General features: G+C 37.2%; 2 protein-coding genes across 10 annotated transcripts in view; one reads left to right on the top strand and one right to left on the bottom strand.

Moving 5' to 3' along the window:
* Positions 1–10,944, top strand: part of phc2a (polyhomeotic homolog 2a) — a 51,137-nt gene extending 40,193 nt beyond the window's left edge. For 2 of the 5 annotated variants that reach the window (XM_079803557.1, XM_079803558.1), the window contains exons 9-16: positions 1,141–1,502; positions 1,604–1,757; positions 5,845–6,041; positions 6,982–7,102; positions 7,921–8,035; positions 8,138–8,261; positions 8,353–8,626; positions 9,895–10,944. In XM_079803557.1, the coding sequence (XP_079659683.1) occupies positions 1,141–1,502; positions 1,604–1,757; positions 5,845–6,041; positions 6,982–7,102; positions 7,921–8,035; positions 8,138–8,261; positions 8,353–8,626; positions 9,895–10,049 (1,502 nt within the window). In that variant the 3' untranslated portion in view covers positions 10,050–10,944. Of the gene's footprint in view, positions 1–1,140; positions 1,503–1,603; positions 1,758–4,550; positions 4,758–5,844; positions 6,042–6,981; positions 7,103–7,920; positions 8,036–8,137; positions 8,262–8,352; positions 8,627–9,894 lie in introns of those variants that run through there. The other 3 variants (XM_079803560.1, XM_079803559.1, XM_079803561.1) reach the window with 3 other exon arrangements.
* A 1,014-nt stretch (positions 10,945–11,958) lies between these two features.
* Positions 11,959–19,434, bottom strand: part of eif4g3b (eukaryotic translation initiation factor 4 gamma, 3b) — a 44,375-nt gene continuing 36,899 nt past the window's right edge. For all 5 annotated transcript variants that reach the window (XM_079803711.1, XM_079803710.1, XM_079803709.1 and 2 more), the window contains 10 exons: positions 18,920–19,134; positions 18,696–18,814; positions 18,411–18,583; positions 16,110–16,235; positions 15,926–16,007; positions 15,717–15,815; positions 15,475–15,621; positions 15,310–15,391; positions 13,152–13,298; positions 11,959–12,947 (listed from right to left, as the gene is read on the bottom strand). In XM_079803711.1, the coding sequence (XP_079659837.1) occupies positions 12,766–12,947; positions 13,152–13,298; positions 15,310–15,391; positions 15,475–15,621; positions 15,717–15,815; positions 15,926–16,007; positions 16,110–16,235; positions 18,411–18,583; positions 18,696–18,814; positions 18,920–19,134 (1,372 nt within the window). In that variant the 3' untranslated portion in view covers positions 11,959–12,765. The remainder of the gene's footprint in view (positions 12,948–13,151; positions 13,299–15,309; positions 15,392–15,474; positions 15,622–15,716; positions 15,816–15,925; positions 16,008–16,109; positions 16,236–18,410; positions 18,584–18,695; positions 18,815–18,919; positions 19,135–19,434) is intronic.

The following is a 19,434-nucleotide window of genomic DNA, read 5'->3' on the forward strand; positions in this document are numbered from 1 at the left end:
GGACAGGCAAATACGTGACTCAAACGAAGTTTACTGAAGAAGGTTACGAAATACAAGTACTAACACAATACATAACGGTGGCCAGACAAGGAGTGAGTGAACAAGAGGAACTTAAATACAAACACAGAAGACTGAATAAATGAAGGACAGGTGATACAGGTGACGATTAACTAACACAGCTGAACAGAACTAGAGTAACGAGGGTAACCAAGGAAACAGTAAGTGGCGGGAAACTCAGACAAAGGAACATGTGACAAATGAAACCAGGAAGTGCATGGAACAAAACACAACCAAAACAGACCAAACATGTGACACTAACACATCAACTTTGGGGACAAAATGTTCACTTGCTGCCTAATATTTCTAACAGGTGCCGTGATGAAGAGATAATCAGTGTTATTCACTTCACCTGTCAGTGGTCATAAAGTTATGCCTGATCAGTGTATATATATACTGAACAAATTTATAACCCAACACTTTTGTTTTTGCCCCCATTTTTCATGAGCTGAACTCAAAGATCTAAGACTTTTTCTGTGTACACAAAAGGCCTATTTATCTCAAATATTGTTCACAAATCTGTCTAAATCTGTGTTAGTGAGCACTTCTCCTTTGCCGAGATAATCCATTCACCTCACAGGTGTGGCATATCAAGATGCTGATTAGACAGCATGATTATTGCACAGATTTGCCTTAGGCTGGCCACAATAAAAGGCCACTCTAAAATTTGCATTTTTACTGTATTTGGGGGGGATCCAAAAACCAGTCAGTATCTGGTGTGACCACCATTTGCCTCACGCAGTGCAACACACCTCCTTCGCATAGAGTTGATCAGGTTGTTGATTGTGGCCTGTGGAATGTTGGTCCACCCCTCTTTAATGGCTGTGTGAAGTTGCTGGATATTGACATGAATGGAACATGTTGTTGTATATACCAATCCATAAAATTATTGAGTGAAAATTTATTGTGTACAATAACCAACAGCTGCTGTTAAAAGCTTGATTAAAAGTACCAATTATGTGGACAATTTGATGCAAATATATTTTTTTTACATACTTATTTATCTATGTTCTATAGTATAGATGAATTTTCATATACCTTCTTATATATTAATATAGTTGTCTTTTGTTTTATTTATTTCAGCATATACCCAAATTCAGACCCATCAGCTGCTCCAGCAGCACAAGCAGCAGTTCGTGATACAGCAGCAGCCTCAGATACTGCAGAGAGGTCAAGCTCAGCTTTTCGAAGCTGCCACCATTCATCCTCACACAGTACAAGCTGTAGCCATTCAGCCTGCCCTGCCAGCTCAGCCTCAGCAGTTCCCTATCCCTTTGCTGCCAAAGGTGCCTGTTACCTGCCAACAAGCCACCATCTTCCATTCTACTACTGTGAGTCAGCAGGCACTTGCCCATAATGGACAGCCGCCCATGCTGAGCCACAGCAAAGCAGCACCTCTACAGCTTACTGCAGTTAATGTCCAGATCCAACCAGTACAAACTCAAGTGAGTGGATTGAACATCATGTATTTGTTTGTTTCTTTATTTCCATATATCTTAATTGTATTAGTTTCACATATTCCCTCCTATTCTGACAATAATTCCAGCTGGAAGTAGCCACACAGCATGTGTCAGATAAGGACGACCCTGTTCCTCATGAACCACAGCTGCTATCCATAACGACACAAGTGCCAACCCGGACAGAACAATCCCAATCAGTCGAACAATCTCATCAAAGTCAAGTGACAGAAAACACAGAAGGTACTGATTATTTTATGTTTCATTTCCATGACTTTTTTTTTTTTTTTTTTTTTTTGGTTCAAAAAGGGTGGGCTAAGGTTTTTTTTTTTTAGCAATAACTGCAAGCATTGTTTGTGTTTTGATATACACAAATGTAAATGGCTCTCTCTGTTTTTTATCCTTCCTGCACCCTATCAAATACCAGGGGGCAGGAAAATTCAAAAACAACCAGCTGTTGTTGTTAAAAGCTTGATTTAAAATTCCTATCATATATATGTAGATATTATGTAGGGCATTTATTATGCACTATAGTATATCTATATACCAGGGGTGGCAAATGTCGGCCCCAGAAAGCCACAGTCCTGCAGAGTTTTGCTCCAACCCTGATAAAAACTCACCTGCCTGTAGCTTCCTAACTCTTAAGACCTTGATTAGCTTGTTCAGGTGTGTTTGATTAGGGTTGGAGCAAAACTCTGCAGGACTGGACTTGACGTTCGCCACAGGTGTATAGAAACACTATATAGTGTAGCTGATTTATCATACTGTGTGTTTCTCTGAAACCAAAATGAGAATGTCACATCAACCATTAAATATTGTCATCTGAAACTCTTTATTTATAGATTTACATATCACAAATATATCAAACACAATATGATTAAACAATACATTTTCTTAAAAATATTGGGGGGGGGGAAGGCATGGAATATTAAAACTATTTTGGTCACATCCAGCTATACGGACTGCAAAAGCAGGAGGAAAGACTCCTGCAGCAATCTTGGTCTAGCCAGACGCAGAGTGGCTACTACGTCACCACCATCTGTAGGTTTGCCAGTCACAAAAACACAAAGGCCAACAACGCAAGCTCTCCCCTCAAGCGGAAGAGTAGATCTGTCACACCCCCAGTGTCTATTGTCCAGTCGACGCACTTGCGAGAGTGAGACAGGCCGCTTCTGCTATAATTAGGGGCGAGGGTCTGAGCTCCGTTGTTCTCGGTGGGACATGGGAATAAAGGTGGACACACTCTGGCTGTCTGGCAGGTGTGTTGGAGGCCTAACCTCTCAGACGTTAAATTATGAATGATGATAAACTGCTCTTTTATGAACGTAAATGGCTTGAGGCGTCAGAGCCCTTGTATCATAAATCATGTCATATTTTATTTGTCATGCTGATAATTTTGCTTGCTATGGATCATGGTGCATTCATAAAAGTTTTAAAGCGTATTTTGTTTTATATAAAAGACATTTAGATCAAAGTAGGTTCAAGTTCAGATCAAAGTAACTCTTCTTTTTAAAGCAAACAACAAAATCGCTGTGCTTATGCCTGATTAATTCAATAGCTTGAAATAGATGTAATTGCTCCTGACATTGCAGTGTGAGACGAGCTTGGGTTTAGCTTACGATACTTAGACTCCATTGTGTTTCGACTCCCAGCTGCTGAGTGTAGCACATGAGTGGTGTTGTATATCTTACGAGCGATAGACTCACTATACATGCCCCCTGTGTTACCCTGGGTCTCCCTTTGTCCCTGAGGAACCCAAGACCCTCTTATCGAAACATTTGTGTCTGCTCTCAAAACGAGATAATCTTGCAACTAATGCAGGGTAGAGCTTTAAAAAAAGAGCTAAAAATGCTTTTCCCCAGTTGTATTAGTGAGGAATAATAGTGTAGAATAATTTGTTTTAGAGACAACTTTATTTGCAATACATTTTATTTTCTGATGAGTAATTCACTCATAAGTCGGTGAAAACTTCCAGTTCACATGGAATTACACTTTAAGTTTAGTAAACACTTTTACTTCAGTACTGTGATGTATTTCCAAATGAAACTGAATATTGAATCTGAAAAAAACAAACAAAATGGAGAATGGGGCTTGATTTTTGTGTACCTCTTCACAATCTCTAGTTTGCAGCAGACTGACGTCATCAGAGAAGGAATGCTATTCCAGAGGGGAAGCACATTTTTTAGACTTTATGGCATAATGACATAATGTTTGGCTTGCATGGATTAACTGTTCACCGCACTACTTTGCTAACAAAGTAAATAGAGTGTAAATTCATGCAGACTTTAGCATGACCTATAAATAAATGCCATTCTAGTTGGTCAAGGTTATTTGTATAAAATTATTTTGAGGTTAAAAAGAATTGGTATAGGTTTAGGACCCTGTCTGGTTAAACACACAGTAATTGAATGCAGAATTTGATCTAGACCTGGCTAAATCATTGGGATATTGGGATAGTATCACTTCAATTTGTCTTATATCTGATGACGCTTGCATCTTTGCTTGTTATTTTCCTGTTTAACACTGTGAAGCTGCTTTGAAACTATTTGTATTGTATAAAGCGCTATAGAATAAAGTTGGATTATCTTCACGTTATATAGCCGACTGTATAAAAAAACACTGTGTCAAACTACCTTATATTTTATCTTAGAAGAGTTATTTTAGAAATAAATGTGGTTGTTTTTCCATTTTCTTGGAAAACTTTTGACAGTCCAATCAAGTAACGAATCAAGAAGGCGATATTAATTTAAAATAATTCTAGATTGCTTCTTGTAAAACAGTAAGATTTTACTCGACAGTAAAATCGAGCGTTCTGCAATGTGGCATTCCATGCTGCTAAAATAGTAGGATGCAATTCCAAAGATAGCCGTGGAATAGTAGATGCTCTTTCTCTGCCTACGTTCGCCTGTCATGGAGCCGCTCACGTGTTTTAACCAATCACGGAACGCCTCTGTACTCAATACGACCTGCTATTGGACATAATTCCAAGCGTGCGGACCAATCGGAGCTGCGCAATGTTTCCTATTCAGTTCCCCCATACAAAGAGGATTAGAGAGTGCGGCCCCGCTGCTTACACATTGAGGGAATCGGTTAGAACAAACAAATCCACGCACACAAAAAAGTTTGGGTCGGTTCATTTGTTGTACTGCTTTGTATATAACACCAGTGGATTATGGAAGTTTACTCGGAAACGTTGGAATGCTAAATTCACTTTAGTGTTTTCCTCTTTTGGCGCTTGAAAGTGTAAGTAAAGAGTGCGTGAGCGGAACAAAGGCGTGTGCTGTTGACAATCACAAGGACGCCTGTGCCCGTGCGTGAGCGTTTGTCTGCAGTGTGAAACCCTGCCAAATGCTCGGGATATAAAGTTTCAAAGTTGCTCTCTACTTGTTCTGGGACGGAGGGGTGCGACGGGTCTCTTAGATGGCGAAGTGTTGTTTGCATGCGAGTGTTTTGCACCGTCTCGAGGAAGCATGGGAGTAAAGCTGCTACAGTACAGGAGTAAATGTGGCAGTTTTTCAAAACGGGTAGTGCTAAAAACGTCTGACTTTGACCTGGACCTTTTTTCATATAGTAGTAATAGACGCATAGCTCTTCGTAAATCAGTTTTGTTGTGTGCTTTAACCAGACATTACAGGTCATTTAGAGAAAAGCAAGTGGTTGCAGGTGGCATGAATGTGTTTTCACATGCATGTTTAATACAACTAAATGTGAGTTGTTGTTTATAAATGTAACCTCTATACTCTTGATACAATTTGCCTGATCTTTAATCTTTCATAGTTATGGAATAGCATGAATGAATCGTTTTTTCCCTCTATGAATCGTCAGAACACCGGTTCATAAAGCAGTTCTGAACGATTCTCTAATAATCAGTCAGAAATGTTACAGATAAATGATACTGTAAGGTTTATTACCCGATTGTATGATAGTTTTATCAACACATACGAAACTGAGTTTTAATAAATGGCATTTTATTAAAACGAGCAGAAACTTATTCATCCGAGAAATGTAAATTAATTTGACCATTTAATGCGAATATTACATTTGCTTTTTTTAAACGACCTGTCTATATGAAATTACTACTATAAACACCTGTGTTATTTAAACGTAAAGAACGTAGTACATTAAACGTCAGTACATCTACATAATATGGCTTTTAAAAACGGTGTTAAAATGTCACTGAGCACGCGATGACGTAATTGCGTAGTCACGTAAAAATTTTACTGAATCGGATCTTTGAAATTGTTCTAAAGAGCCGATTCGCGAAAATGTCTCGGTTTGGCACCAATATTATAGTGTTTCTGATGGATGTTGTTGTCCTCGTCTTCAACAGGCAGAGTGAATGTGAAGTCAGGTGTGCGTTCACCTCCAGTCATGACCTCGGGCAGCGGGAACAATGCGCCCACGGTGACCGGCAGCGCTCCGCAAAATGGCGAGAGTAAACCGCCGCCACAGGCGGTAGTAAAGCCCCAGATCCTCACGCATGTCATCGAGGGATTCGTGATTCAGGAGGGAGCTGAGCCTTTCCCCGTGAGTGCTGCCACCCCGCCTGCTTGTTTACGTTTGCTGTACTTGTTTCGGTTTCCCTCATGATAATTTATCTTAGTTTGTACTTGGTAAAACAACAGCGTTTTAACTATAACGTTATATAAAACGAGATGATAGTTTGTATTATGGTTAGATAAATGCCACTTGTAAAACTTGTCATAAACTACAGCTTCTGAAGTAGCAAACGCCTAAATATTATCGTTACTGCAGTTAGTGTTACAATAGTAAAACCATTGTACATTTTTTTTGGTATATTTTTAACCTAACTTTAACCACTTGATAGTAATTTTCACTCCACTCTTAAAGGGATAGTTCACCCAAAATGAAAACTGTCATTTAAGTTACTCACCCTCAAGTTTTTCCAAACTTAAATTAATTTCTTTCTTCTGTTGAACACAAAAGAATATATTTTGAAGAACATGGGGAACTAAACAGTGGATGACTGACTTCCATAGTAGGGGGGAAATATGAAAGTCAGTGTGGTTACCATAACATCTTTTGTGTACAGCAGAAGAGAAAAATTCATAAAAGTTTGGTACAACTCGAGGGTGAGGAAATTATGACCGAATTAGCCCTTTAAGTGTTGGAGCCGATTTGGTCATTTACTCACCATAACTAGACCAGAATGCATACAAAAATATTCTTCAAAAATACAGAAAATATAGAAACAAGTAATATTGGATTTGATTAACTTTTTCGTTAAACTATTGCTTTGAAATATTAAATCAGATTTTTTAAAAAAAAGGCACACTTCCCTCTAGTGGACAATATATACCACAGTTCTAACTTATATCCACAGACTTTGGTAGAAATTTCAAAAATAGTAAGCAAGCACACATCCCATATACAAGTACATTTGAGCATGCAGTTGTCCTTGTGTGAATGGTGTTTTTTTTATCCAACACCTTGTTTATCTATCCAGGTTGAACGTCCATCCTTGCTGATTGAGAATTTAAAGAAGCAGAAGCAACATCATGCTTATTCAGACCTTCAGAAGCATTCTCACAATGCAGACTCTGAGATGGAGGACCTTTCACAGCAAGGTAAAGGGTTACTTTAATGCAGCAATACACTAACAAACTTGTCCAGACTTTTAATCAGGCAGAAATTGTGTAGAGTTAGAAAGTCATAGCCAGTCAACAGATTTCACAGAAAACCGCATAGTGTATGACAGGCACAGACTTTTTTGTTAACCTTCAGACTATGATTCCATCCAGTCGGAGGATATCAAACATGTTTTCGATTTTAGAACACATTGGCTGCCATCCGAAATTGCATACTTGCCTACTATATAGGAGAAAAGTGTGACCGAATTCACAGTACTCATAAAAGAGTAGGCAAAAAGTACCCGGATGACCTACTTCCGGCGAGATTCTGAAGTGTGTATACGATGGACACTTTACCATCCCATTAGGCCACAGGAGGGGATTTATGAATGGCAGTGAAGCAAAGTAATTCATGCTGGTAGGTCACATGATAATGACAACATGGTGAATGTAGTACGTCCGGATTACATTCATACTATATAGAATGTACTTTTTTTTTTGGCAGTAATTGCTTATTCAAATGAAGTACCTACTCAAGAGATTATGTGATTTCGGATGCAGCCAACATGTTTCTGTGTGAGTTTGTTGCTTTGGATTTGCTTAAAGGTCTGGTAGTGTGTGATCCTCAGTTTAGTGTAGTGTTTAGTGCAAACAATTTACAAAGTCTGTGATGCCTAATGAATGATGGCTAGTGTTTTAAAATCTGTTCAGATTTGAAAAGTCATGTTGTGTATTCCAGCCTTTAGTCACACACCTGATGGGTCACTGATGCTCAGACTGTTGTCCAATCAGCCATCATGTAAACTCTTTTATAGAGCTGAATAATCAGATCCCGGAGCCAGTGCTGTCATGTGAATTCTGTGGGGGTGTAGACTTCGCATTTAACTTCAAGAGATCCAAGCGGTTTTGTTCTACGGTGTGTGCAAAGAGGTATGGGGATCCTTTTGTAGCCCTCAAATTATTTTATATTTTGTATCAGCATTTTGTTGCACACACTTGATTGGTTGGTTTACCAGTTTTCCTCTCTTTCAGGTATAATGTTGGTTGCACAAAGCGAATGGGACTTTTCCCAGGAAAATCAACCTCGGAGAGCCCAAAGAAACAGAAAGCATCCAACGGCGATCATCAAAACAGCAGCATGGATATCAGGAAACGGGTAGGCAAAATTTTTCCTTTTCATTGCAGCGTCCCATTAGTTTTGTCTATGCCGAAATGTGCTTAATAGTTTCACTGGGGTTCTCTCATAGAATCCAAGGGCTCAAACAGCCATGGGAGCGTCTTTGTTGTCCCCACACTCCTCTCATCCATGTCAGGGTGACTCCAGCCAGTGTTCAGACATGTCCAGCTACGGAGAGCCCATTTCGCCACTGTCCAACTCGAGCTTTGGAACCCAAAGTCTTCTGAACAAGGAAACATTCGATGACAGTAGAGATCTCCCTCTCCTCACGCAGCACTTCCTGGCCAGCGACCCCACCAAGTGGAACGTCGAGGACGTTTATGAATTCATCTGCTCTCTGCCAGGTAGCTACCATCATAGTGCTGTCATCCAAAATAAGTTTGTGTTTACATAATATATATGTGTGTGTACTGTGTATAATTATGTATATTTAAATGTACACATACACTGTCGTTCAAAAGTTTTGATCGGTAAGACTTGTTTTTTGAAGAAGTCTCTTATGCTCTCCAAGGCTGCTTTTATTTTTTTATAAATATATATAAATATATATTAGTGCTGGGCAAATTAACGCGTTACTTAACGCGTTTACGATTGATTTTTTTCAGTTTAACGCATTACAAATATTTCACGCAGCGTCCGTTTTTATATACATTTTTGCCTAGTGTTACATTATGATCACGCTCTTATTCATATAAATGCTTTTAAACAATCTGTGTGACAAGACAAAAGAGAACACGTTAAGATTGTTTTAAGTTCACTTAAATTAAAAGTTGCTTTTTTAAAGCCTAATAAATGTTGAAATTGGTAGCTTTCATTTATACTGTAATATAACGTCATTAATGTTTCATAGAGACATTAGTATCAGTGATACTGGCCTTCATTCATAAAAATATGCCATTACAACACATTAAAATATGCTGTCTTTAAATTGTTTCTACATTAATTTGGAGAGTAAGTGAAATTATTACAATATTAAAAACTCCAATGTTTTTAATCGTGATTAATCATGATTAATTACAGAAAAAAATTTGATTTGTTTTTTTTTAATCGATTCCCAGCACTTATACAAAATATACAATATATATATATATATATATATACAAATAAACGTAATATTGTGAAATATTATTAAAATGGAAAATAAATGTTTTTTTTTGAATATATATTTTTTAAATGTAATTTATTTCTGTGATTCAAAGCTGGATTTTCAGCATCACTACTAATACTAGTAACATTTATGATTATTGTCAAAGTTGAAAACCGTTGTGCAATATTTTTTTTTCAGGATTCTTTGAATAGAAAGTTTTTAAAAGAACATTTATTTATCTGAAATGGAAAGCTTTTGCAACATTGTACTACCATTCAAAGGATTGTATTATTTTTTGTGAAATAACTTCAGCAAGGATGCATTAAATTGATCAAAAGTGACAGTAAAGACATTTATGATGTTACAAAAGATTCTATTTAAAATAAATTCTGTTCTTTTGAACTTATGCAAACACAAACTTTTATTTTGGATGTGTATTAATCGTTTGACAGCACTATACCATCATATTCTGTTGCTTTTTGGGTCCCAAAGTAGTTAAACGTCAAATCTTCTCTTTTGCGCCAGGCTGCCAAGAGATCGCAGAAGAGTTTCGGTCTCAGGAGATCGATGGCCAGGCCTTAATGCTCCTCAAAGAGGATCATCTCATGAGCACCATGAATATCAAACTGGGCCCCGCACTGAAAATCTTTGCCCACATCAGTATGCTGAAGGACTCGTAGCCTTTCCCGCATCTCCATCTGGTTTGGAAAGAACACCCTAACACCTCTGCACTGGTTTCCTCATCCCAATGTGGCTTTGGGTCCTGGGGATTGCTGCTCCTCGAAACTACAAACCTGTGTATAGTTCTCGTTAAAGCCTGATGGCTCGACTTGATTACAAATCTCTTGTGTATTCAGCTGTGCCAGGCCTGGGAGGGGGTGACAATCCATCATGTCATAAAGACAAGCACAAGTACTTTGCCATTTGTGCAAACAAATGTTCATTGTATGGTAGCATGCAAACAGGTTTACAGTATATTTTGTTTTGTACTGGACTTGTGATTTGTCTGTCATAAAGTGATATTGTTGTAGTTCTGGTTCTCACTGTCACAGCAACCTGTTTGTTAGCCAAGGAATATTTTGTACCTTTTAGCCTTGCAGTGTGCCATCATTTGTAGGTAGTCAACTGTTCAGGTTTCATCATCTCACAGGATATTCCTCAGTTCACATATTACATCAGATTTTTCTACTCAAATGTGGCATTTTTGACACTATAATTCACTGGAATAATGGACTCTCCAAGATGTGCCTACTATTTTCTAAATATCCCAAAGATTACACACACACACCATGCTTTTAGTTCAAATGAAATTAGCATTTCCAAAACTCATTTCCCAGCATTCAGATGTAAGGACTGCTGTCAATACCGCTCTACATTTAAGTTCTGAACACTGATCTGATCATTTTTCATAAATCACTTTATCCCAACCATCAATGCGTGCACTCCTGTTTGGAAAGCTAGTGCAGCTTGTCTCTATTTTTACATTCATCATTTGATCAAATGTCTGTATTTATTGAGAGCAAGTCTCCGATTCTGTTTTATATTTGAAAATAAAAGAAAACTTGAGAAATTGTCATTATTGTTTTTTCCAAAATAACCAAAACCTTACAGATCCTCGTATCACAGAGCAAGTGAATGAAAGTTTATTTTATTTAACTCAGAACTGGAAGTACATATAACTTACTTTTGGATTTTTTCTCCTAGTAGACCTAGTAGCCTACAGTATTTTTAGCTTCCATTATCATCGCTGTTTTTCGTGTAACGTTAATTTAAACCACAATTTTGGTCACGTCGATAGTTTTAAATTAAACCGATAATTTAAAGAGTTGTTCACATATTTAATTCCCATTAATAACACTAAATAAATAAATTATAAAGGGTTTACTCCGTCATCAAATACACGCTCGTTTTTGTTGTTGTCTATCTTCGTTCTGGCTTTAGAGCATTTCTACTTCTTCAATATACAGCTACCTCCCACATGAAAAAATACTATAGTATATTATAGTAAAATTACTCTAGTAAATACTATAGTGTTTTTTAACCATACTATAGTAAATATACTACAGTAAATCGTAGTATATTGTAGTATTTACTACACTTTGTTAATTTACTGTATTATATTTACTATAGTTCGCTTCAAAAACACTATAGTATTTACTAGAGTAATTTTACTATAATATACTATAGTATTTTTTCATGTGGGCGATTCTCACATAGAATCTCCGCTGAGGAAGCACGATGATAAGTTTGTTTCAATGTCTATTTTTTGCTTTTCGCATCACCAAACTACACTGCTATTGTATCTACAGATGCGGCAGCCAATGAGCGCAGGTAAAGCACTGCCGTTTGGAACCCAAGTTGTTGTACATAGAATAAATTAAATTTTAAAATATATGAATATAGAAAAGTCATCTTTAAATAATTGTACCGTTTTAACTACATTTTTGGTGGCATAAGACGTTAAAAAAAATCTTACAGACCTCAAACTTTTGAATGGTACTGTACCTCTTGACTAAATAAGAGCACTGGGACCACTGCGAAGTCCTCACTGGCAACACTGTAGAAAATGCACATCATCACCTCAGTTTTGTACTTATATGAATCTTTTTTTGTCTTTAATTTATTTACAAGCTTTAAATTTTCTCTATCAGTATGAAGAATAACAAGCACTTTAGGTTCAGCAACATCTCCTATAGTGTTTTGTACACCACCGCCACCATCTGCTCAATGACGTCCATTCTGAGCTCTCGTTGTGTGATCCCAGCAGTGCCCTGAATGCATAGCTCCTGCCGGATGAAATGTTTCACAAAGAGCAAGTTAAAGCAGAGGAACATTTGGTATGGTTATTGAGATGATAACCTTAAACATGTACTGATGTACTAAACTCTGACCAGGTCTTGTCTGTGCTCAACCCAAAAAACAAAGAAATCAACAATTTGAAAAGTTGTTTAATAATTGTTATTGTCATTATATTAATAATAAAACTATTATTAACATTATTTCTCTATCCACCAATAACTGCTCGTCGTGACTTTTTGCAAATGTTAAATACCCTTTTGCGTATGCTGCTCTTAAAAAAAATAAATTAACGAGTCTGAATTTACGTTTTGTTTCATTGTTGCATGTTTGTATTAATAAAGTCCTCTTTAAAGAGTAAAGGAAAAATCTTAAAATGCAACATTTCTATAAATAATAAAAAAAAATTAGTGCTCCAGCAATTGTAAGTCGTCATAAGGTCGCTGCACGTCAGTGAACGGTACCATTTAAAAATCTTGCTGCACTCCATCCTGATGCATAATGTGTTGCTTATGTTACATTTTAATTTGACGCAGTTATTGTTTCAGTGACTATTGTCTCTTCAGCACTAGTTGGCAAATGTGTCCGTTTGTCCCCTCGTCAATTGTCCTCCGACTCCTCCTCTGCCTCGCGCAGCCACGTGAAGAAGGCGGTGACTGACTTCAGGGCCACGCCCTTGCCTTGCTGTTCTGCTGGGTCTTTACTGATCTCCCACTTACAGAAAGCGTCTTCAGATATCACATCCTCATCGTACAAACAGTCAAAGAACATCCGGAGCAAATCTGTAACATTTTTTGCTGGTTAGTTAAATCTCTTGGTGATCACTCAAAGTATCAAAATGAAACAAAACGACAAATAAAAAAACATTTAAATAAATGAAATGATAAAAACAAATCAGCTTTTATACCGGAAGCTCATCAATAAAAAATGAAAGAACAAAACAAATATTGCATTTGGTTGAGTTAAAGTGAAAGGTTTTTACTCACTAGCAGGCTGGTCCAGTTTTACTATCAATGCTTGAAGTGCGTAAAGTGCTTGCAACTGTCTCTCTGTGTCTGAGTTAAGGTACTTGTGTAATACAGGCAATCTCCTCTGGATTATGGTCAAGTCCACTTTGCATGAGGAGCCTTCAGCTGCAGGCACAAGACAGGATTTGAGTGTTTGACATGTTGACATTAGAAACTGTACCACATAAAAGATGCTTCCCAATAATATCAGCACTCCCGTGCAACGCCAAAGTGCTAAAATTTGCATAACTATATACACTAATTACACAAATTTGCATTGGGCGAAATATCTCATGAAACATCACTAAGCAATTCCCCTGCATTTCTAGATTTATTTTTTATTATATATAATACACGCACATCGCACGCACAAAGTGTCTCACTCGTACACACACATATACTTACAGCAAAAACTGTTTTATTGTGAAATATTTTTACAATTTAAAATAACTGTTTTTCTATTTGAATACATTTTAAAATGCAATTTATTTCTGTGATTAAAAGCAACATTTTCAGCATCACTACTCCAGTCTTTAGTCACATGATCTTTCAGAAATCATTCTAATATGCCGATTTGCTGCTCAAGAAACATTTATTATTATTATCAATGTTGAAAACAGTTGTGTAAAAATTTTTTTCAGGATTATTTAATGAATAGAACGTTCAAAAGAACAGCATTTATCTGAAATATAAAGCTTTTGCAACATTTTAAATGTCTATACTGTCACTTGATCAATTTAATGCATCCTTGCTGAATAAATGTACGTTTTTAGTTCTTCGCATTTAAGTCCGTCCCACAAAAAAAAATCTTACCAACCCAAAACTTATGAACGGTAGTACAATGTTACAAAAGCTTTCTATTTCAGATAAATACTGTTCTTTTGAGCCTTCTATACATTTTTACATTGATAATAATCATAAATGTTTCTTGAGCATCAAATCAGCATATTAGAATGACTTCTGAAGGATCATGTGACACTGGAGTAATGATGCTGAAAATTCAGCTTTGCATCACAGGAATAAATTACATTTTAAAATATATTCAAAGTTTTTTTTAACATTATAATAATATTTCACAATATTACAGCTTTTTTTGTATTTTTAATAAAATAAATGCAGCCTTGATGAGAGAAGAGACTTCTTTCAAAAACAATCAAAATAGTACAGTTTCCAAACTTTTGACTGGTAGTGTGTGTGTGTATATATATGGTCAAGACGTCTTCTGAAGTTCAAACTGAGCATCAGAATGGGGAAGAAAGGTGGTTTAAAAGGATAGTTCACCCAAAAATGAAAATTATCCAATGATTTACTCACCCTCAAGTCATCCTAGGTGTATATGACATTCTTCTTTCAGACAAATAAAATCTGAGTTATATTACAAAAGTCCAGGCTAATCCTAGCTTTATAAAAGCAGTAATAGTTGCTCTGTTTTTGAAGTCCATAAAAAAATGCATCTGTCCGTCAAATAAGCGGCTCCGGGAGGATAATAAAGACCTTCTGAAGTGAATCGATGCGTTTGTGTAAGAAAAATATCCATATTTAAAACTTTATAAAGTAAAGTTTCGGCCGACCACCTTCCGTATTCAAGACGTCACGTATTCCGTATTCGACAGACGTCACGTATTCCGTATTCGACAGACGTCACGTACACATCTTGAGTTTCACTTTCAACTTTCAACACTTTTCCACAGAAGACGGTCGGCTGGAACTTTACTTGATAAAGTTTTAAATATGGATATTTTTCTTACACAAACGCATCGATTCACTTCAGAAGGCCTTTATTAACACCCCGGAGCCACGTGGAGCACGTTATTCGATGGACAGGTGCATTTTTTATTGACTTATGGACTATTACTGCTATAATAATGCTTGGATTAGCCTGGACTTTTTTTAACATAACTCTGATTGTATTCGTCTGAAAGAAGAATGTCATATACACCTAGGATTGCTTGAGGGTGAGTAAATCATGGGCTAATTTTCATTTTTGGGTGAACTATCTCTTTAAGTGACTGTAACGTACCGTGTAATGTACAGTAACATGGCATGGTTGTTGGTGCCTGAGCATTTCAGAAACTGCTGATCTACTGATAAACAGTTCTCTGTTGTTATTGTGCAATAGAAATACAGAGCCACTTACTTTTCACTGCCGCCTTGCACACAGCAGTCATTAAAGCTCTGAGGAAAGGAGGTGAACTCATTTCGGATTCATCTAGATTGGCCTGTAATAAATGATCGCACATCAATGAGAAGATCAATCACATCCTTCAATGAAACCAGCCTGAAGACCGGGAAGTAAATCTACCTCAACCCAGTCGAAGATTTGTTCATCGCCAGCCAAGTCCTCAAGTAGTAGTTTTTCAAGTTGCTTGTTCAGTTCCTCAGGCGAGAGTGTTCTCTTAGAGACAGCCTCGGTCAGGGTTGAGCCGTCAGAAAGAGTGAAGTCTAGCTTCTGTTGAAAGGTCAAATTAGAGATTTGCTGCTTAATAGGTGAATGTTTTGATAATTAGCACACATTAGACTAAGGGAATGTAAATGAAGGCTCACATGTTCTGTGATAAAGCTGTGCACATCCTCTGTTTCAGGTATAAAATCTGCCCAGCTCAACCCAGAGTCCCTCCATAATGATCCCACTTTCCTATGGCTCTGAATCATAGACAATTCATTTATTTCCACCATCTTCACACTCAGAAAAATGTGTTATAAATATGGCAACACAAACAAATAAAATGTTTGCTTCAAGTGTTTTAGCGTACCATTTGTTTGCATAGAAGGTGCAATATTTCAGAAAATAATATCCCAGCTCTTCCCACAGGGAGTAATGGTTTGCTAAATTCACTGCGGAAACAAAACGAGTGAATAAAACAAAACTTGTGTACAGGCAATTACTAAAGCCGATGAGTTTAATCTGAATCCAATAGCGCTGCGGTAAAAACTCACCTAAATAATTCTCTCATAGAGATTCCCCCCTCTCGAAGCACAGGGGTCACCAGCTCCGCAAGGTACAGCCATATATGGGGAATATCAATGGCCATATCATCTGCTGATTCAAGAGTTTCAGAGAACCTGCGGGGACAAAACAAATACTTGAAAATCCCAGAATGGAATGTAACATGAAGGCTTTTACTTTTTTCAGTATTAAAATGTATTGCTATTCAACCAAAAAATACAGAATTCTGTGCAATATTTGCACATAAACGGAAAGTATACTTATATAGGAAGTCAGCTATTATGGGCTGAAAAACGCATGCTATGGAATTTGATATACTCCTAGGGGATTGTGGAAGTGTTATACCTAATGAATCCATCAACTGATTTGGATGAAACTTCAGCTGTGTGTTAGTTGTAAGAGGCCGATCACATGGATGTGACTATTGTGAGTCAAAGATTTTTGAATCAAGCTCTGAATTTTTAACTGCTACTCCAAAAGGCTTCATACGATTTACACCAAACTTTCTCAACATGCGAAGGGGTATTGGATATCTTGAACAGTGTTGCCATGGCGAGGGATTAAAGTAATGGCAAAAAGGGAAAGTGGAAGCGCCTCATATTTTCTAAATACACAATCTATTTATTAAAAAATAATACGGTAACACTTTACAATAAGGTTTCATTAGTAAAAGCTGCACTATGTAACTTTTACGTCCACTAGAGGTCACCTATTCAAAACAAAGGCGTAGTTTGATGACGCAACGTTTGAGCGGAGAATCTTGGGACAGGTGGTCTTCACCTCACAGCCGGTGGAAAAGAATCGGGATAGGACTCGGGCAGGAATCATGTTCATGGATGCGATTATTAACGTTACTGTAGTATGAAGCAGAGCAGGACCGAGTGTTGTGGAGCTGAGCAAGGCCACTGGAGCGATTGTTAATAAGAAGGGCGGAACACACGCCTCGCGAGCAGCAGGACTGTTATTATGGCATAGTCGCCGGCGGGATTTTTATTATGCCACAGTCGCTGGCGCCACTTCCGCTTTTCTGGTCAGGAGTATGAGATAACGCAGCTTTGTTTATCATATTAGATACATCTGAGTGTGTTGAAAAGGAAGTTATGACATAACTCTATGCATTCGTTCGGCGGCTGCTATGACACTTGTTGCACATTGTAGCATGAGTAAAGCGTTACTGCAAAATAAAACTGGGGGTAACACAGATATGATGCAATTGACAGGCGACTTTCTCACACGTCCCGGTTCCTTGGTTAAAATAGCAATTTTCTCACGATTTACAAATAGTTGGAAACATTTGGGATATTGTAAGTACTCAACTGAACAAAATATATAACACTGGCCTAGTGGTTTTTGGATATTTTACTGCAAAAATTGTACATAGTGCACCTTTAACATTAGTTAACAAACTAAGAATGAACAATACTTCTAGAGCATTTATTAATCTTAGTTAATGTTAATTAGTCAGCATTTACTAATACATTATTAAAATTAAAACATTATTCAATGCACTGTGAACTAACATGAACAAACAATAAACAACTGTATTTTTATCAACAAAGATTAATAAATACTGTAACAAATGTATTGCTCATTGTTAGTTCATGTTAGTTTTATCATCTAAACAATAAAAAGTTGATCACAAAATAAAAAAACAATAGGCTTGCTGCAATAGTCGGTGTTACTGGTGTATAGCCGCAACAACGGTAACATCGGTAACGGTCACATCTCTGGCCTACCATGGCACCGCCCCCACCGTCGTTTTGATTTTGTATAGTAGTAAAAATAATTTAGTTCAGTTAGAGAAAAGACACTACAATTAAAAACTGAATGTGCAGTATGAGCCGAACAAGAGTTGCAGAGTCAGATTTCATTCATCATCAAGAGTGAGAAGCTGAATGACAGATGATCGCAGAAGATTTGGATCAACGCAAAATGTAAAAGCGCCTATTTAAGTGAGTTTGTCATTGTACTGTTTTGTTATTGTGTTTTTCATTAAGAGTAACAATGAACACACCATTCAAGCAAATTGACGCTAATTCTAAAGTGAAAGTAAATTGCGCACGACCATTCATAATGGCTGTATTAATATTGCAATAATCAGCATATCGCTTTTTTTTTTTCAAATCGCAATAATATAGTATCATGGCTTAAGTATTGCAATAATATCGTATCGTGGGGTAAGTATCGTGATAATATCGTATCGAGGGGCCTCAGGCGATTCCCACCCTTAGTAGATAGTGAGGCTGCTTACTATGTTTTGGAACAGAACTCAAAAAGTGCTGCAATCTCACCCTTTAAAAAACTGAAGTTTGAGGAGGTTTCCAGCCTGCAGGAGCTGGTAGAGCAGCTGACCCATATGGTCTCGCGTCATCTGACTCCTCTCCAGCGTGGACTCCACACCCACCCGCACAAACACATAGAGCATGGCAGGTTGCTCTAGTTCCTCCACACACTGCACTGCCTCCTGCGTCACAAGTGTCCAACGCTTAGAAAAAACTCAATTGCCATTCTGGACTGCGAGATACAGTTTAATAAGTCATATATATATATAAATGATAAAAAAAAATGGTACAAACCTTGTAATCATTAATGTGCAAAAACTCTTCAATAATGGACTTGGACCGCCTCTCCATGTCCTCTTCTGATAAAGAGGGCTTATCTGGAGAGGGTCCTGACAGTACTTCAAGTTTAACAGCTGCAATAAGAGACAACATTTAGTTTTGGATTTTTATGTTAAAGTAACCAACACCACATTTTATACATCATCATAATGTGTGTAAGGGGGATCCGTGCGGCTCACCAGACTCCTTGGATTGGCTACGCTCCAGTCTGCTCTTGTCTGCAGTGCTGCCGGGCAGCTTGGGTGTGTCTGAGGCATTAGAGTCTCTGCGGGACACATCCTGGACCGACTCCTCGGGAGCCTCCTTATTGCTGCTACCCAACGAGATGGGCCCTGTCCGAGCAGGACCCACACTTGATGGCTTGTCATTGCGTTCCCGCCCTGAGCTTCCACGACTGAGAAATTCACAAACACACCAAAACATACAATCATGAAAAAGTGTTTTCCTTCAATTCATTATAAATAAAACAATTATTTAATTTGCTAAAATAAAATGCTAATTATAAAATAATAATATAAATAATTTAAAGTTTAAATATTAATTTATTATTATTTCATTTCATTTATCATAATTTTATCATACAATTTCAATGTATTATACAATTAAATAATTATAAGAATATTATTTAATTATATAATGCAAAGTATAATTACTCATAATTTTCTAATAATATTAATAATATGCTTATCTTATA

The sequence above is a fragment of the Gobio gobio genome, assembly GCF_949357685.1.
Source record: "Gobio gobio genome assembly, chromosome: 21".
NCBI lineage: Eukaryota > Metazoa > Chordata > Actinopteri > Cypriniformes > Gobionidae > Gobio > Gobio gobio.